This window comes from Eschrichtius robustus, chromosome 5 (assembly GCF_028021215.1).
Source record: "Eschrichtius robustus isolate mEscRob2 chromosome 5, mEscRob2.pri, whole genome shotgun sequence".
NCBI lineage: Eukaryota > Metazoa > Chordata > Mammalia > Artiodactyla > Eschrichtiidae > Eschrichtius > Eschrichtius robustus.
Genome location: NC_090828.1, coordinates 62,978,596 through 62,998,829, shown reverse-complemented (window position 1 = coordinate 62,998,829; position 20,234 = coordinate 62,978,596). Strand labels below are relative to the sequence as shown.

At 33.4% G+C, this 20,234-nt stretch overlaps 1 protein-coding gene across 1 annotated transcript in view; it reads left to right on the top strand.

The window, feature by feature from the left end:
* UBR3 (ubiquitin protein ligase E3 component n-recognin 3) overlaps positions 1-20,234 on the top strand; it is a 229,904-nt gene that overhangs the window by 43,769 nt on the left and 165,901 nt on the right. The window contains exons 2-5 of the mRNA XM_068544929.1: positions 8,614-8,753; positions 11,455-11,613; positions 16,067-16,210; positions 16,774-16,823. Of these exons, the coding sequence (XP_068401030.1) occupies positions 8,614-8,753; positions 11,455-11,613; positions 16,067-16,210; positions 16,774-16,823 (493 nt within the window). The remainder of the gene's footprint in view (positions 1-8,613; positions 8,754-11,454; positions 11,614-16,066; positions 16,211-16,773; positions 16,824-20,234) is intronic.

Sequence of the window (20,234 nt, the reverse complement as noted above, 5' to 3'; positions counted from 1 at the left end):
ACATAATGGATCGTTTTCTGGTTGCTTTGAAGATTTTCTTGTTGTCACTGGTTTTCAGCAATTTGATTATGATGTGACTTGGTATGGCTTAAAAATAGTGTCTTATGCTTGGGGTTTGATGAGTTCTTACATGTGTGATTTTATGGTTTTCAACAAATTTGGAAAAATTTTGGCCATTCTTCACATGTTTGTTCTGTCTCACCTTCTCCCCTTTTTGGGATTCCAATATAATGCAATATTGCTTGTTATTATCCCACACCTCACAAAGACTCTGTTCTTTTTCTCAGTCTCCATGCTTTATTTTGTATAGTTTCTTATTGCTTTGTCAGTAAATTACTGATCTTTTCTTTCTTGTGTCTAATCTACTGTTACCCCATCAGGTATATTTCTTTTGTTTCTAATGTATTTTTCATCTGTAGAAGTTTGATATGGGTCTTATTTATTTATTATCATGGTGTAAGGTGTGAGGAGATTCTCCCCTGCCACCCACAAACTGGCTGGTTATTCATCTCAGTACCATTTCTCTGAATGAGTCATGTTTCCTCATAGATTTGAAATCTGCCTTTGTCATAAATTCCACATATATTTGATTCTGTTTCTGGACTCACAGCAATTAATCTGTCCATTGGTAACGTCTTTTCATGTACCATTACCACATTGTTTTATTTCTGCCTTCAAACATTCAATTTATAATTTATTTATTATCTTAAAAGTTAAGTACATTGACATCTTTAATTTTGCTTTCAAATTTTCTGATCTTATATGCCTTCTCTAATTGAATTTAGAACTTTTAGTTTTCATAAATATTTTACTTTTGCTTTTCTAGTACTTTAGGCTCCAATAAATAATATTAAACTTACATAGATGGAATTTAAAATGTTTCCTTTTGTTTCTTAACTATTCATGTAATCTAACAATTTTAGACATGAGATGAATCTGTACCTTAATCAAGCCATACATATTAAAGATGTAGAAATGTATATCTAGAGAAATGGTGTAAGAACACATATAGGTGAATTTCTGTCCCAACTTCCACTTGGTTTACTTTATAGTTTATTTAATTGCATTTATCATTAATGTCTACTCTCTAGAATGTAAGCTCCCTAAAAGCTGGATAACAAGACATTTTTTTTAAACACTTCTTTCTTTTTAAAAAAAAAATTATCTATTTATTCATTCATTCATTCGTTCATTCTGTGCCAGGTCTTAGTTGTGGCATGTGGGATCTTAGTTGTGGCATGCGGACTTCTTAGTTGTGGCATGTGGGCTTCTTAGTTGCAGCATGTGGACTCTTAGCTGCAGCATGCATGTGGGATCTAGTTCCCTGACCAGGGATCGAACCCAGGGCCCCCTGCATTGGGAGCATGGAGTCTTACCCACCGGACCACCAGGGAAGTTCCAACAACACTGTTTTGATGATTTTAAACTTCAAAATAAGTTAATACCTGATAAAACTACTCTACTTTCATTACACTTATTTTACAGAATTTTCTTAGCTATTCTTAATTTTCCGTTGGAACTTCAGAATCATCTTGTTTGTTCCTTACTGATACTTTTTCTGAGGTCATGTTAAATACATAGATTAGTTAGATACAATATATCTTTACGATATGCCTTCTGTGATCTTCAGGAGTCTTTTAACAATTTTATTGGTTAGGTGTGTCATTTAGTGTTTCTGATACTTTCGTATCTGTAAAATGAAGAGAAGAGAATACTTCAGGTGCTTTTTTTTTTTTAATGTAAATTTATTTATTTATTTATTTGTTTTTGTTTTTGGCTGTGTTGGGTCTTCGTTGCTGCGCATGGACTTTCTCTAGTTGAGGCAAGCAGGGGCTACTCTTCGTTGCGGTGCGCGGGCTTCTCGTTGTGGCTTCTCGTTGCAGAGCATGGGTTCTAGAGTGCAGGCTCAGTAGTTGGGGTGCATGGGCTTAGTTGCTCCGCGGCACGTGGGATCTTCCCGGGCCAGGGATCGAACCTGCGTCCCCTGCATTGGCAGGTGGATTCTTAACAACTGCGCCACCAGGGAAGCCCCTATTTCAGGGGCTTTTAATTTGGGATGCATGACTCTCCAGAGATCTCTATGAATTACCTTAAATTATATGCAAAATCATGTATTTGTATGTAATTTGTGCTAAGTTGGGAATGTAATGTACATGCCACAGTCTAATTTTTAGGGGAGCTTATTTCAGATGCTTCTCTAATTTTTGAAATGTGTGGTTGAGTTATTTGAGTTGGCTTCTCCTTGCCTTTCTGCCCCCAACCAAGTCTCAGTAATTTGGAAATGGATGACCAGAATGCTCTGGTCATTTTTCTTTCCTCCCTTCTCTGTTCTTCTCATCCTATCCCTTTCCCTCCTGTCCTATTCTGCCCCCTCTCTTTTTCTCAGCATACAAGAACTCTGCTTTTAGTCATTTAAATTTGGTATCAGTGGAATCACAAGGAGGGTTTCTGGAATGCTGGTAATATTAGGTGGCTTGGTCTGATTGGTGTCTACATGGGTGTGTTCAGTTTGTGACACTTCATTGAGCTGCACACTTAGCTTTTGAGCAATCTTCTGTCAGTTATACGTCAATGAAAAATTTTTAAAAAGTTGAGGTAAAATTAAATTTGGAGAGATTATTTTATCAACTGTTTCTATACTTCTATTTGACCATTCTATTTATTTCCATAACATCCTGTTTCTTTAAGAAATATTTAGCCTTCTTACTCATTCAGAACCATTGGATTCCTTGAAGAAAATATCTGTGACCTGTGAACTGCAAATGCAAACACATTACTTCCCGCCGTTTTTCCTTTGGAACCATACCAGTTGTCTAAAAAGCCCTTTTTCTGTTCACCTGGGGAGAGATCTTTAGTACCTGATTATATGCAGTTGCATTTGTCATACCTCTTGACAATATGTTCTACCCACAGAGCTCTGCATGCCTAGAGTAGCTCCTTCATTTCATTTGGTCTGTAGCCCAAATATCACCACTTCAGAAAGGCCTTCCCTGGCAAACCGAATTTAAAGGCACCTAGTGGCTGCATTCTATAAATCATGCTGTGATATTATTTTTGTAGAGCATATTTTTCATATTAATATTTTTGTTTCTCTCTCCTCTGCCCTGCCCTCTTTCCCTCCCCGCTTCTCCAGTAGAAAGTTACCTCCATGAGAGCAAGGCCTCTGTATTCCTAAGGCCTAAGTGCCAGGCATATAGTGGTTCTTAAAAACATATTTGAAAATCTGGGATTATTAAATGGGTTTCTGTTTTTCCTTTAATTGGACGCCCTTGAAATCATTTTTGGAGTTCTACTATTAGATTAAATCTTTGTTTCACCAAGCCTTTATTGAGCACTTGCTATGTAATATGTAAGATGCTTTAGTTCCCCACACTATTTTCGCAGCGTAAAATACACAAACCAGTTTTGTTTGTCGATCTTATAGTATCTTATAGTTACTCTTGTAAACTCAGTCCCTAGGTTGCTTAGACCATTCTTGCTGCTCCTTCAGCTTAGTTCCATGTTGAATTGTCACTCCTTGAAGCCACTGCACACTGTTCAAATGTTCTTCACTCTCTGTCCAGTAGCTCTTTTTGAATTAATTTCTTTCCTACACAGAAAGTGTCTAAGAGAGCTTTCTGTGCCCTCCTTTAGCTAATCTTTTCTCTCTTCCTGCTTTTTCGTTGTATCCTTTAGTCTTTGTGCCCCAGTATGTTTTCCCTTTCTTCTCTTCTGGCTTTCCTTTCATCTGTTTTCTTTCCTTCACATTCATGCTTGTAAGCACTTCAGTTAAATTATCTTAGATCACCACAGGTTTCACAGGGCTGATTCTTTTTTTTTTAATCTTTAAAGGTTTTTAAAATAGAGTAGGATTTTAAAAATTTCTTTGATTTTACTTAGATTTTGTGTACCCCATCTGAAAGAAGTTCTTAAGTTTCTATTTCCCTTTAAATAAAGATTTGGACTTTAAGGTGTGATACTTTATAATTTTTTTCATTATATGATAAATATGAAAATGATATTTGGATGGGACACACAGATAACTGAGGAGGCTGCCCGGACCCTCCTGGTCTGTCAGTCTGATGACTGATGAAATCCATGTCTCCACACTGTAATCTTTTGACCTGATGTTTGGAAGCTCTGTCTTAAGAGTAGATAGACTTCAGTAGTATGTGAACACTTGGTTTTATTTTTTTTGTGTTGCGTATATTTTTCTTTTTTAAAAAAATTATTTATTTATTTATTCATTCATTCATTCATTCATTCTACACCAGGTCTTGGTTGTGGCACTCGGGATCTTCATTGCAGCATGCAGACTTCTTAGTTGCAGCATGCAGACTCTTAGTTGCAGCATGCCAACTCTTAGTTGTGGCATGCAGACTCTTAGTTGAGGCATGTGGACTTCTTACTTGGGGCATGCGGGCTTCTTAGTTGCGGCATGCATGCAGGATCTAGTTCCCTGACCAGGTATCGAACCTGGGCCCCCTGCATTGGAAGTGCAGAGTCTTACCCACTGGACCACCTGTGTATATTTTTCTTAAGAAAGAGTTATAACTTTCATTAGATTCTCAAAGGTGTCCATGAGTCAAAAAAGGTTAAGAGTTAATGTTCAAATTGTGGAACTAAAGCCAAATGAATGGCATAACTTATTAGTGTTTTTGGAGTAAATTTTTTTTCTTTTGATTACACACTTTTACATATATTTGCCATGCAAAATTCAAACATTGTAAGTAGAATTAATGTAGAAAGTAAAAGTATGCTATAACCCACTTTCAGTTAATTTCCACAAAATTTGGTGTACATTTCTCTAAATATTTTTCTCCTTACATATATTAATATTTTTTTCTATTCTTTCTCCACAATTTTATGTATAAAAGAGATTATTATATATGTGTGTGTATATATATGTGTGTATATATATATATGCTATGTAATTTTTTTCTCACTTATTTTGGATATAATTCTATTTCAGTACTTGTTGAGCTCCCTCATTCTTTTTAATAAATGCGAAGTATTTTATTGATCTACTCTAATTTGGTTAATCTTTATTCTGTTACTGAACACGTGAGTTGTTTCTAACTTTTTTGCATTGCAAACTGTGGTACAGTGAATATATCTGTAGATATATCTTGCAAATTTAGGATTATTTCTGTATAATAAATTACTAGAAATAGAAATGCTAAGCTAGGGTTATGAACACATTAAGTTTTAGTAGATATTGTCAAAATGACACCCAAAACTGGATCTATTTACACTTCCATGTGTATGATAACAAATTTCTGAACATGCTTTCCAACAATGAATTAGTAAAGTGAATTTTCCCTAATCTGCAAGATGAAAAAACATGTTTGTGTTACCAAAAATTTCAACCATACACAAAGGTAGAGACAGCAGAACATTTAACCTCCATATACCCATCATTGGACTCAATGTTTATCAAGATTTTTGCCACATTTGCCTCATTTGCCCTTTTTTCTCTTTTGCTAAAGTATTTTCAAACAAATCCCAAACATTGTGTGACACGCTTCACTATTCATCTTTAAAAAATATGAATATTTCCTTTCTTTTAAAAAATTTTTAATTTTTTAGTACAGAAAATTTCAGACAGATATAAAAGCAATGAGTATAACCCAACTGATATGACATTTTATTAGGAAAAAACTCCTTTGGTGCTATTTATTTATTTATTTTCTTGGCTGCGTTGGGTCTTCATTGCTGCACGTGGGTTTTCTCTAGTTGCGGTGAGCAGGGGCTACTCTTTGTTGTGGGGCGTGGGCTTCTCATTGTAGTGGTTTCTGTTGTTGCAGCGCACGGGCTCTAGGCGTGCGGGCTTCAGTAGTTGTGGCACATGGGCTCAGAAGTTGTGGCTTGCGGGCTCTAGAGTGCAGGCTCAGTAGTTGTGGTGCACGGGCTTAGTTGCTCCGTGGCATGTAGGATCTTCCCGGACCAGGCCTCGAACCCATGTCCCCTGCATTGGCAGGCGGATTCTTAACCACTGCGCCACCAGGGAAGCCCTGTTTGGTGATGTTTAATCAAAAACTACATTCTTTTGATTTGGTGCCTTAAAAATCTAAAGGGAGTGGTACTTTTCTGGCTTTGATATTGCCCCACATTCTGCTTAATGAGTGTAATATAAGAAAACCCTTTATCAGTCTCCCAGTTTCTACAATTAACAACTCAAGCTGGGCTTGGTATACTCCCACTTACTTTTCTTCACCAAACTAGATTATTCTGAAGCAAGTCCCATACATTGTAGCATTTTATTCATAAATATTTATATAGATACATGTAAAAGACAAGACTTTCCTATTCAATGATAACCACAATGTTGTTGTCATACCTACACAAGATAATTCCTTAATATTATTAAATATCCACGAACATTTTCTTACATAATCACAGTGCCATTATCTTACCTAATAAAATCATCTAACGAACTAGTACCCAGTTCTTAATTGGACTTCCCCTATTGTCTAAAAAATGCCTGTTTCAAGTTGGTTTGTTAGAATCAGTAAACACTGATTTACTGGTGGTTATTGGGTTTCTCAGGCCTCTTTAATAAGTGATCCTTCTACCTCCTTTTTCTCCCTGCCACTGACAGTTTGCAGAAATGGAGTCAGTTGTCCTGTATAATGGTCTACATTCATGATTTGTCTATTTTTTTTTTTTTGTGGTGTCATTTAACTTGTTTCTTTATCTCTCATGTTTCCTATAAATGGAAGTTAGCTCTGGAGACTTGGTGTCATTAGAGGTCAACTTGTTTGGTAAAAACTCTTTGTAAATGGTGCTCTGTACTTCACAAGCATCATAGCATCTGATTTTTTCTCATTTCTAGTGATACTGAGATTGATAAGGATGTAATAGTCTGATCTCTAAGTGGAAAATTTCCCCTCAAGCCTTCCTTTAATGGCTCCATTGCATGGGTCAGTTATTTTAGTAGGTATCACAAAATGGTGATTCTCTAATTATTCATTTTTTATTTTAATAAACTTCATTTCTTTGATTATTAGAGAACTTGATCATCTTTTCATATGTTTCTTGGCCATTCACTTTTTTGGTGAATTGTTTATGACTTTGGCTGATTTTTCTATTGAATTATTTTCTTTCTTAATCCATTTTTCAAGAGTCAAAAATCATAGATATTAATCTTTCATCTGTTTTATCTATTGTAAATATTTTTTCCAGTTTGTAATTGTTTTCTGCATAGAAACTTTTGATTTATGTAGCCAATTTTTATCTTTCTTTTATGACTTTGGTTTCAAATCTTATTAGACTTCTGTTCTTTGAGATAATATAGGGGAATAGTTTATTTTCTTCCTAGTAACTTTTTTCACATTTGATTTTTGATCTGTATGGAATATATAATAGTTTGTATATGGTGTAAGATAAGGATCAAATTTATCTCCTGCATGGAATCAATTGTCCTATAGCAATTTATTGAAAGTCTTCTACACAACCCCCCGCCCCCCACATTGATTAACATAGTCATTACATAGTCTATTTCTAGACTCCATTGTGGTCCATTGATGTTATCACATTACCACAGATTTTACTTTAAGTTTTAAAAATCTTTATTGGAGTATAGTTGATTTACAATGTTGTGTTAGTTTCTGCTGTACAGCAAAGTGAATCAGTTATACATACACATATATCTACTCTTTTTTAGATTATCTTCCCATATAGGTCATTATAGAGAGATTACTACAGATCTTAAATTATGTTAGCTTTATGCTATGTTTTAAAGTCTAGGTCACTATCATTAATTTTTTTTTTATAAGTTTTACTGTTTTTTTTTTTTTTAACATATATATTCTTCCATTTGAACTTTAGAATTAGTTTGTGTTTAGTCCCATTGGGATTTAAATCTAATGTCATTAAGTTTGGTGGAAGTGACTTTTTTTAGAAAAATAAAAGTTTTTTCCATTTGGGAATGTAGTTTTTCTCTATCCATATCTCTTACGTTTTTCAGCTAAAATAGTTTCTCCACCTATCATAATAAGTTTCTTTCTAGGTATGTTGTGTGTTTAGTGTGGTTATTTTGTGTTTGGTCACAAAATACCTTATTTGTGACTGTTTGGATTGTGAACATAGAATAGTTTATTTCATTTTTGCTCAGATATACCAACCATACTTTAAAATAAGTATAAATAAGATTAGAAGGAATGTGCATACTTAAGTGTATAAACTTTTCAAATAAACTTTAAGTATTGATATCACTTATCTATTCATTAATGCAATAAGTTCGAAATAGTTAAGGAATAGAAAATGCGAATTCTTGGGAATGATCAATTTGTACTTAATGGTTTATAAAGGGTAAAAGTAATAAAGTAATATTTGCAAGTAATAAATTGCAGTTAAAAAATATAAACTCTTTAACGAGATTTTGGTTTTGTAATCTAATTGGAATCTAACTAGAATGGTCTTTTATTAGGAAGAAATCTTCCTAAGTGCCAATTTTTATTTAAAGACCAATTAAAACTATATTCTTTTAACTTGGTGCCTTAAAAATCATAAAAGAGTAATACATTGGCTTTGATATTGGCCCACATTCTGTTTATGGATATTGTAAATAGAAGTAATAGATTCTTAGCAGATTCGACATCGCCATTAATTCTTTTCTTTTTCATATTACAGGTTTTGCAAAAGGCATCAAATTAAATCAAGTTCAAATATTCCCTGTGTCCCCAAAGACTTACTGATGATGTCTGAATTTGTTCTTCCAAGATTTATTTTTTGTCTTATTCAGTACTTAAGAGAAGGCTATAATGAACCAGGTATGTTTAATCCACTTTTCGTTAGTACTCTTTTTAAGTTCTCAGCAAAGTTTAGCACTAATAATGAGGTGAATTTTTTCAGATACCATTTTTTTGCTTACATATAACATTTTTTATGTAATGACTATGAAATACAGAGACTAAATAAAAACACACTAAATATCAATTATATAACCTCATTGATACTTCTAGTAGGCACAGTTTGGCAATCTCTGCCGCTGGGATCTTAAATGTTTCTGATCAAACTTATTTGGCCTTTTGCAGATGAGGAAATAATTATTTTATGGGATTAAAGTGACTTTATTTGTGATTATGTTATAATAGAGCATAATTAAGAAGTCCTGGGAATGTTTGACTTTAACTTAGATTTTTAGAAGATAAAAATTTCACCAATATCTTTCTCTCCCCTCCCCCGCCTCTTTTTTGTAGAGGTCTATACATTTTTATTCCCCTCCATATATAATAACTTATGAGAGGGTCAAATTGCTCACTCCCATATTACTGGTAGAATGCATGGGTGTAAGCATCCTAATAGTATTGAAAAGAGAAAAAAACCATGCAAATTACAGATATTCTTCTTACCTTTTAAGATTTAGTCACAATCTTGATTAATATGCGTTAGTTAAATATTTGTATTTAGATAACATTTATTAAAGTTCTCAGTGTGACATTGTGAATTACAGATATCAATTAGTGGTATGAAACGAATTTATTAACTTTTTATGATGTCTTTTACCTTTTTAGTAATATTTGCATTTTTATCATTTAAGGGACTGCATTTGCATTACTTTTAGAGCTTTTAAATTATTTAATTCTATAAATCTTAAATCCAATTTGAAACTATGGCACAAATGTTTATCTTCTATTTTCCATCCTAAAAGTGTGAAGAAATATAGTATCTTCATCATTTCTAGAACTATCATGCTATTTGCATTGTGAGCAAATACTTATAGTTCTTCACTTTTACATTTTAAGCAAAATATACAATCTTTTGTCAAGTACTTTTCCTCTCAGAGTATGTCTTAAAATATAGAAAGAAATACTATTTTGATTTAGTCCCAAACTGCTCTCTCTTTGGAATGAAGGAAGTGGAGACCAGCTGGATTATTGAAATTGCCTTCCATTTTATTTCTCATATGCTAGTTAACAGATTTTTTGGATGTTTACATTTTGTACTACAAGTGTTCTATTTTAGAAAAGTAGTAGGTAGAAATCATTTATTGTGAGAACCATAAAGCTTACCATTAGTTTAATCAAAGAGTAATTCATATGAGTGTATTATATTTATTTTTTCCTTGGTGACATTTAGCAGTTATAAGTGGTAGATGACATATGTACATAGCTTTGATAATTATGTTACCATTATCTGAAAACATAAAGGAATGAATGGAAGTACTTTTTTTGTCTTAAGATGAGTTTCATGAACTTAGGTTCATGAAGTTTTCCTCTCTATATTACCACTTGTGCTCAGCATTAATTTCTTCTGTCTATGCAAAATCTCTGAATTACTTTCTGCAGAGATCACTGTTTAAAATTAAAGAAAGGACTTGAAATCATCTAATCTGAGATATGGAAGCTCAGATAATCTTGTGGTTTGACAGTTGCCTTGAATTCCATTTCCCATTTCACCCTACCATCCTTAGACCAGTGTTAGAGCCCTTGGAAATCAAGAACAAATGCTAATTAAATATCTACTATGTTACTACATAAGTCATTGGGGAGAATATAAAGAAGAATAATATACGGTATTGGTTTTCCACTGAGAAAGTAAGGTTTTTTGGCTTGGGTCCCATGACTCAGTTATCTAGAATTTCATTCACAGGTTATCTTTGAACTAGGTTGTGAGTTCCTTGGGGGTAGGAACTATGTCTTATTTAGTTCTGCTTCTCAGTGCCTGTCGTGTAGTAGATACTGAATAAATATTGAATGAACTTGATGACCCCTTTTCTGGGCACACAGGCCCCCTGTTAGCTCCGTTATATGTATTCTTCTTTTAACCAGTTATGGCTAAACTCTAAATCTCTCTATTCACTTCTTCCTTTTAGACCTCAGTTTCTCTAAAACATCTTTTTTTCTTTTCCTCTTAAATATTCTTTTTTAGTTGCTGTCCAGGTTTCTTCTCTCCCCCTCTACCAGCATATCTTGCCTTGTATTTTAAAATTGTTTTAGTAAAAACATCCATATTTTTCATTTTAGTTGCTTTGACCTCTAGCTAATATGAATCTGTATTTTTGAATATGATAACGGATGGGTTATTTGCTACACAGGTTTAAATTTAGAGCTGACATAATTTTGTCCTAATATTCTTATGCTATCTCAATATATTTCATTTCTCCTGTTTTATTTTAGAGAGTGATCTTAACTTTTTTCTTAAACACTGTTTATCTAATTTTGAGATGATCTTATGATTACATATATACATCTGGAAGTTTAGGACCCTAAATTGAATGCTTCTTACACAAATTAAGTGCTTAATACCTTATGAAGTCATCTCTTTTCCCCATCAATCTTTTCTCAGAGGACTGACTTCCTAAACAAGTCTGTCCTAGGCTGGGTGCTTGGTGGGTGCCTGCTTTCTAAAGAGAATTCTTATGTTAACTTTTTGATTATAAAATACTGTCATCTAAGTCATCATAATTTTAAAGAATAAAATATTGTTCTTAGCAAATATTTTAAAGAACGTTGATTATATTTTTTTTAGCAGCTGATGTACCATCAGAAAAAGACCTTAACAAAGTCCTTCAGCTTTTGGAACCTCAAATTTCCTTTTTAGAAGATCTAACTAAAATGGGAGGAGCAATGCGGTCTGTTCTTACTCAGGTTTTGACAAACCAACAAAGCTACAAAGATCTGACTTCTGGTGAGTAAAATTTAGAAGAGAAGAAGGTTAAAATTTACTTATATTACTAAAATAATTAAAAAGTTGTGTATTTTAGAACTTAAAAGTAAAATGTAGTTTTTTAAAAATAGAATGCTAAAGCTGGAAGTTATTAAGAATACTTCTTAGTTTATGGATGAAGAAATTGAACCCCAGAAAAATTAAATGACCAGTTCAAAACCTCACAACTAACTGATTTTAGAGTTGGGACTAGAACCCAGGTTTCCTAAATTTGGTGTGACATATTCGTAATTATATTCCACTTCCCCTTCTCCAGACAATAACAGCAACCACTTTTGTGTCTTCATTTTTGTTATTCTAAACGTTTGTGTTGTGTGGCCTAGGATTTTATAGTGACGTAGAGTTTAAGTTATAAAACTTGGAATTATTAAGTATATTTGTACTGTTATATAAAATAATTTAGTTTTTAAACCTTTAGTTTAGTTCAAATTTATAGTATGGTAAATATATCAATTATTTAAAAATCTTATAAATAGTTTAAATAGTGTTCTTTATGCTGGCTCATGAACAGCATGTTTTGAAAATTGAAGTGTATCTTCTTTCTTTAGAGTGGTGAAGTTTTTATGTGTACTGTTAACCATGTATTATTTAGAGATAGTCTTATCTGATGTATTTATTTCTTTAGTGAGTACTCATTAAGCACCCACTGTGTGCTTGGCTTTGGGCTAGGTATTAGAGCTTGGAGTAGGGAAGGTACGTAGTAAGCCAGGTACTCCTATCTCTGCCCTTATAAAGCTTATGGTCTAATGAGTGAGATGACATTAACAAAGTCTCCAAACCAAAAAATTGTGTAAGTATAAACTGTAGTAAATAACTGTGAAGGGATAGGACAAGTGTTTATAAAAGGGAGACCTGATTTCATTGATGGAGGAGGTGGGAAAGCTTCACTGAGGAAGTGACATTTGAAGTAAAACATTGAGAGAAAGTCATTTAGCTAGAGGATGTGGCAAGTTGGGTGGTAACGGGGTGGAGTTAGATTCCGGGTAGATAACATTTTCTCCTTCTGACTACTGGACTAGCCCTTATGTCATAAATAACATAAAACTGGAAAAAATGTGAGGCAGTTGTTTTCAGACATTAGACAGCAGGCAATACAAGACTGTAAATCTTTGAGAGAAAGGAGAAGCATGAGATGAGCCTCACAATTCTCTGAATCTCTGTCTGGGGATAACTTCCTGAGTGTAGTATAGAGGGCTGGTATTGAAGCAGAGCGTGGTGGTCCAGCCGAGTTAAGGAGGCAGAGGTCACAGTTTAGGGCAGCTGAAACAGTTGGAAACTGGAATCTTTGGGGCAGAATAGCAAGAGTTTGTGGGGTACATGTATGAGGGACCCCTAAAAGTGCTTGGCTGAGAACTGAGATACACATGTACAGGATGAGACTACCTAAGGCTTATTAGAGAGTGCTGTGGGGTTACTGCTATGGGGTTAAAAGCAGCTTTTAAAGATAAAGGTTAGGCAGTGTTGGGAGACATTGGAGTATCAGCTCAACCAGACTAGAGAGACCTTACCAGTACCCTAGGCATCAAGTTGACACACCAGAAGACCACACCTGAGAGTAAGTTCTACTCTAGGTCAGCCTTAATGAAGCCTAGAACCCTGACAGAGTTTGGAGATTACTGCTGTTAATTTGCAGGGCTTTTTTAAGAATCTCAGGCTTTCTATAAATCTGCCCCTTACAAAGTATAAAACCAAGTCTTTATGAGTTCTAGGTGATCAGGCTGTTTATTGAATGTCTTGTAGAATTAAAATTAATACTCTTCAAAGGAAGGTAACAGAATCCAGAATCTTTGATAACATGTCATTAGAATGTCCAAGAAAAAGGACAGTAATAGAAATTGACCTTGAAATGGCCTAGATGTTAGATTTAGCAGTTAAAGACTTTAAAGCAACTATTATAAATATGTTGAAGAAATTAAAGGAAAATATGTTCAAATAAGTAAAGGAAAATATGATGTTAATGAGTGAAGAGATCAGGAATCTTAGTGAAGAAATGTAAACAAAAAAAAAAATTCTAGAACTGACAATTACTGTAGAATGCAATTGACAAGTTCACTGGATGGACTTAGCAGCAGTTTGGAGAGGATAGAAGAAAGACTTAGTGAATTTGAAGACAGATTAATACATTATTCAATCTAGAGAACAGAGAGAAGACACAACAGAGCCTCAGGGACCTGTTAGATAGAATCAGATGACCTAATGTACATGTAATTGGACTCCCAGGAGGACAGGAGAGTGGGAATGGGGCAGAAAAAAACATTTGAAAAAATCATGACTAAAATTCCCCAAATTGGATGAAAAACATTGGTTTATAGATTCAGGATGCTTATTGAACCCCAAACATGATAAATATTTATAAAGAACATAACACTTAGGCACCTCCTAGATTCCATGCAGAGGGACCAGCATGTGGAAATATTTATGGGTGAGAGTGAGCTTACTTTTTTAAAAGGTACTAAAAAAGGCTATCGTGGTTGAAATGAAATGAATGTAGGGGGATAGTGGCCCAAATAAGGCTACCACATTAGGCTAGATCTAGATTAGGTAGGCCCTTGTTAGCTATTTAAGGTTTTATATCTTATCCTGAATGTAGTGGGAAGTCATGGATATATTTTAATCTGAAGAGTGACATGATCAGATATGTGCTTTAAAAAGATGGCTTGTTATTTTGCCAGGAATAGATGGGAAGAGGCAAGAACAGAAGCTCAAGTGCAGCAGCCTAGGATAAAATGATGGTCACTTGTGTTTGAGTTTTGGTGATGATGCTAGAGAGATATCAGAATTATACCTGAAAGTCTGTTATTTCTTCAACCTAGAATATGGTTCTTTATTCAGAAACTATCAACTGTTGGGAAAAAGAACAGCAAGTTGTTCTTAATCATTGTAAGAATGTATTCCTTGAGAATGATTTATGGTAATTGTCTTCTTTTCGTTCTACAATTCTTTTAAATTCTTATTTCTTGAAATTGAAAAACAAAACAACAGAAATCTTTAGCTAACTTGTAGTGATGGAAATTACATTAGGTTTGATTCAGAAGTTTAAAATTTGTAGTCTAGGTTCATTTCTAATCACTGCTTGCTTACTCACTGGTTATTATATCTTTGTAAGCCTCAGTTTCCTCACTTATAAAAATGGTGATAATATGTTCATTTTTCTCAGGCTTGTTGTAAGGGGTTGATGAAGTGTATTTTGTTAATTAAAAGTATTACAAAAATTTCATATATTATTATTGAGATAAATACATGGCTTTTATTATTCAGGAGACATTTAGTCATTTCTTACATAGGACCCCTAGAAGTCCTTTATTCTTTATAGACTAATTGTGGTTGTTTTTAGTTTTGGACTTGAATTGAAGGATAGATGTATTCCTATCTGTTTAATCTGTGCTGAAGGTTTTTTGTTTTTTGTTTTTTTTTTAAACTATCCCAGACAGACATTGGGCAGAGATTTAAAAAACAAAACTAATCTATTGCAATTATTGAGGCTAGCAAAGAGAGGAAATTGAGAAAAGCTCAACAAATACTAAAGAAACTCATTTACTATATATTTTTATAATCAGAGAGATTGAAACCTTAATTAAAGATATATAATCTGCTTAAGAGGTGGCAAATGACATGGTAACTTGGCTTTCAGACAGAGAGTAATTTTTCCTTTTAAAGAACTTTCAAATGTCAGTATTTTTATTTTATTGTTATTCTATTTTCCATAATATATTAAAAAAACAAAAGACAAAATTGGCATTAATATGCCCAAATGCTAAAGTGAAAGACCTAGGATTGTTTAATTCTAGAACCTAAACTTCTCAAAATTTTGGAATAAATTTGTTTTAACTGATACTTCCGTAGAAATTATACTTTTATCCTTAAATGTGATTATAAAAACATATTATGCTTGGTAAAACAGAAATTAGTAATCTCAGTTACTGTTTGAAAATTCCACTCAGGCATTATCTTCTCTAGGAAGCCTTTCCAAAAACTGCTTTGGGTAAGTCTGGTTGTACGGTATTATGAGAGCACAGGTTGTTAAACCAGATGGTGAAGTCTGCTACATAATTGTCATTTACCATATTATCTGCCTTTCTTTACAGTAATTTTAAGTTCTTTGAAGGCAGGAATCATGTCTTATTAATCTTTGCACCCCCTGTATTTTGTATGTAATCTCTGGCATATTCTAGATGCCCAGTTACTTAGTGGATTTCATTATTTGTTATAAACATGCTGTGCATTCTGAGATTGTTAATGCCAAACATGAGCACAAAAATGTTGTCTGAAGCTATCTTATGTTATTCATTCTAGGGTTTCCCTTTCATTAGAATATTCATCTATTTTATATGTGTATACATTAGTTATTGAGATGGCTGTACTTATGTTTTGAATGGAATATTTTTTCTGATTTTAAATTTATTTTAAATATTAGGTCTTGGAGAAAATGCTTATGCAAGGAAAAGTCATGAAAAATACCTTATAGCTTTGAAGAGCTCTGGACTTACATATCCTGAGGATAAACTTGTTTATGGTATACAAGAACCATCTGCTGGCACTAGCACTCTGGCAGTTCAAGGTTTGTTTAAATATTTAATTTGAACAATGATAACTTTTCTGTACTAAAACAAAAAACCCTTCAAACATTACTCATTGAAGAAATTTAAGTGCTGTGTCATTCTTTGTAAGAAAGTAGTAAAAGTAGTAAAAATTTGGAAGCAAGAAAGGATAGAGTCGGTCAAAGACGATATTTCATTTTTCTTAAGTGGAATTTGGTTAGTTTATCAGAGGTTCTGGTTCTAACTCATGAAAAATATAGCAGTTGCTATTTAAGAGTAGCCCTAAAGTTTAGTAGTTCAATATTTTAGTAAACCATGGTTTAAAAGTAAAAGAAAGCAATTCTTCTGAAACACCATGTGTGTGATTATTAAATCTGGGTTTTCACTGGAGATTTCCTATTGAAGTATAAGCCTATTAGGCTCAAATTTATTAAAGATAAATGTTGAATTCTGCCAAAATAACTGTTAGAATGAGTTGTCTTAACAAAACTTAGTTTTTTGTTATTGTTATGTCTCAAAATAATTTTAAAGTAAAGCAATATATAACAATTATGAAGGGCAACCTTTTTTCTCCTTTCCAAAGGTTTTGCAGGTGCAACAGGAACATTGGGACAACTAGATTCTTCAGATGAGGTGAGAGATTTAACCTTTGAAACTTTTTAAAAGTAGAATTTTAAAAGTTTTAGAACTACCATACAGATTTGTGGATATTATCTAGTTGGAATTCCTCATTTTATAGACATGGACACTGAACCCCAGAGTGGAATAACTTAGTCAAGGTCACACAGTTACTTAGTGACAGGACGAGAACTACAACTAGATTTTTACTTCTTGTTTGTAAATTCATTTCTCTTTTCACAGTTTAGAAATGGGAGATAGAAAGACATAGAGATATTTCTCCTATGAAAATATCTCCAAATTTATCCAAGTTGTCATATGCACAATGAAATTGTTTTTAAAAAATTTAGCTAAGTCTAGAATAATTTACTAGAAGAATGTGAAATGTAGCTTCTTTTCTAATCTCATAATAAAGTTATATCTTATATGGCAAAGGTTATTAAAAAAAAGCAATGTACTGGGAAATAGAATGTCAATTTGAAATTTGTAATTTTAACTTTTATAGTGTTTATTAATAATAAATATTTCTAATAAATTCCTTATAACATTCTTGTATTTTGTTAGTATACAATTTATAAGCAAATATTGGTTTTTGACTTATATCTGTTTATAATCTTGGTTTCTGTAAAACCTAAATTTCATATTTTTATTGATTTATATATTTAACGATTGAAATTTTAAAAACTAAATCGTTTTTAAACATTTAAACATTTACATGTTTTTCCTTTGAAAACCCATTTTGATTTGATAATATCATATGAACTAAGCCAAGTATCCTTCTTTTGAAAACATGATTTCTTTTATGGAGGTCTTATAATTGATCTAATGCCTTATAATTTAAACTTTGTAATAGTATATTTCCCCTCTAAGAAGGCTCCCACAAAATGCAACATTTTGTGGAGTCTCATTTTGGACTAACAATTTTATTTCATTTATTATTTTAAAAATTTATTTATTTATTTTTAAAGTCTTTATTGAATTTGTTACAATATTGCTTCTGTTTTATGTTTTGGTTTTTGGCCGCAAGGCGTGTAGGATCTTAGTTCCCCAACCAGGGATCGAACCCACACCCCCTGCATCAGAAGGCGAAGTCTTAACCACTGGACCGCCAGGGAAGTCCCTGGACTAACAATTTTAAAGAGTTTTCAACAAATTGGATAGGCAGTTTATTTATTTATTTTTCTGAAATATTTATTTATTTATTTGGTTGCATTGGGTCTTAGTTGCGGCATGTGGGATCTTTGTTGCGGCTCGTGGGATCTTTCATTGTGGCCCGGGCTTCTCTCTAGTTTTGGTGTGTGGGCTCTAGAGAGCGCGGGCTCTGTAGTTGTGGTGCGTGGGCTCAGTAGTTGTGGCATGCAGGCTTAATTGCCCCGCAGCATGTGAGATCTTAGCTCCCGGACCAGGGATCGAACCCGCATCCCCTGCATTGGAAGGAGAATTCTTAACCACTGGGTCACCAGGGAAGTCCCTACGTAGTTTAGTATACTGCTTCCGAGTTTGACTCTGGAAATAGAGTGTCTGGGTTTGAATCTGGCTTCTGTACCAATTAGTAGTGTGACTTTGGACAGGTACCAACTTCTCCATGCCTCAATTTCCTCACCTGTAAAATGGAGGTAATAATAGTACTTAATGCCTGGGGTTATGATGATGATTGAATGAGTTAATATATGTAAGCACTTAGAGCAGTAGTGCCTGGCATATTGTAACACTATATGTATGTTTGTTAAATAAATAAATTAAAATAAAATTATTTAAAAAAATTTGTGTAAATGGTTAGCTATAATTTTTGCTTTTTTTTTTTTTTTTTAAGCTTTAAAGAGTTACTTCTAAGAACACTGCTGCTGTAATGACAAATGGGGAAAACTTGCTGATATTTAAAATAGACTTTCAAAAATATATACACTATTGACTAAAACAGTAATAATTTTGTTTTGAAGCTAGGGGAAGCGAGTAATGGGGGTAAGAATGCTAATTCTTCACATGTCGAAGAAGGAAGTGATTAGATAATAGACATATGATTTTAAATTGGTTATTCTGCTTTCTTTAAGGGCATTTTGTGGGGAGGTGGAATGATCTCTCAAAGGCGAGATTTCGGAATACTAGTTGAGTTGAATATGAATGGGTGCAGGGGGACCCTTCCTTGGCTAAAGCCAGCGAGACAGGAAGGAAACCTTGAATCTGTTGTCAGTAGTAACTTTATTTTATTTATTTATTTATTTTTGGCCGCACTGCGTGGCATGCTGGATCTTAGTTCCCTGACCAGGGATCAAACCTGTGCCCCTTGCAGTGGAAGCATTGAGTCTTAACTTCTGGACCACCGGGGAAGTCCCATCAGCAGAAACTTTAGAAGACTATTTATTACATGATGAAATGGTCTAGTGATATTACAAAACACTTTATTAAAATAATCTAAACATCCTCATGTGATCTAGAACAATAAAAATCTAGTTTTATGTTTGTGTTTATATGGTAGGTTAAAACCTTCATACTATTTTAGTATACCTATTTTATGCATCCAATGGTCTGCTAATAATTCTACTTTGTTTTTATGAATTGAATTTGATTTTGGAGAATGCAGAAAGCTGATCTTCAATATAGATACTTTTTCCTCTATGTAGGAAAAACATTACAGTCATTTGTTGGCCTAAACTCTCCAGATTAGCTTTTAAATCTCCAGTGGCTACTTTAATTGTACATAACTGCATTGCAGCAACACCATACTTTACGGTAGGGTGCTAGAAGGAGATCCCTGTGTGTAGTGGGGGGAGGGGCTGGGGGGATGGCTTTTGAATTTCTTCTAGAAATAATTTCTCGAGGGATATCAGAGGATTTGAAATAGGCCTTTCTTTGCTCATTACCATTGCTTTTACTCTGTTCTTTTTAGGTCCTCTCTTCTGTTCCTTCTGTTCACTTCTCTTAGATTCTTTGTTTCAGCAACTTCTGTGTGTAATATAATTTATATAATCATTTGTTTCTTAATTATGATTATGTCTCAGTGTAAATATTGTAGTAAATGCTTTTTGATGGTGACAACTTCAAAATACTTCATTTAAAAAAAATACTTCATTTCAGTATGTTTTCTCATAAAACACTTTTTATAATAGTAGCTGAGAACACTTACTTTTAGAGTATGTGAATTATATTTGACTTATATATTTAAAAACAGTAAGACTTTTTGATCTTTAAATCATATTTTATAATTAAACTTTTAGTCTATTTAAAATTACTTTTTATAGTTTATATATTTATCATATTTTCCAATTGGGATGAAAATGGGGTCATTTGGACATCTGAAAGCTTAAGAATTTGAAGTAGAGTTGTTTAGCTGGAAGTGGATTGAAGGGATATCTATTTTGGTTTTTCTTTAAGAGAAATTTGAGTTTCAGAGTTAGGCAGATCTGAGTTTGAATATTGCCTCATAAT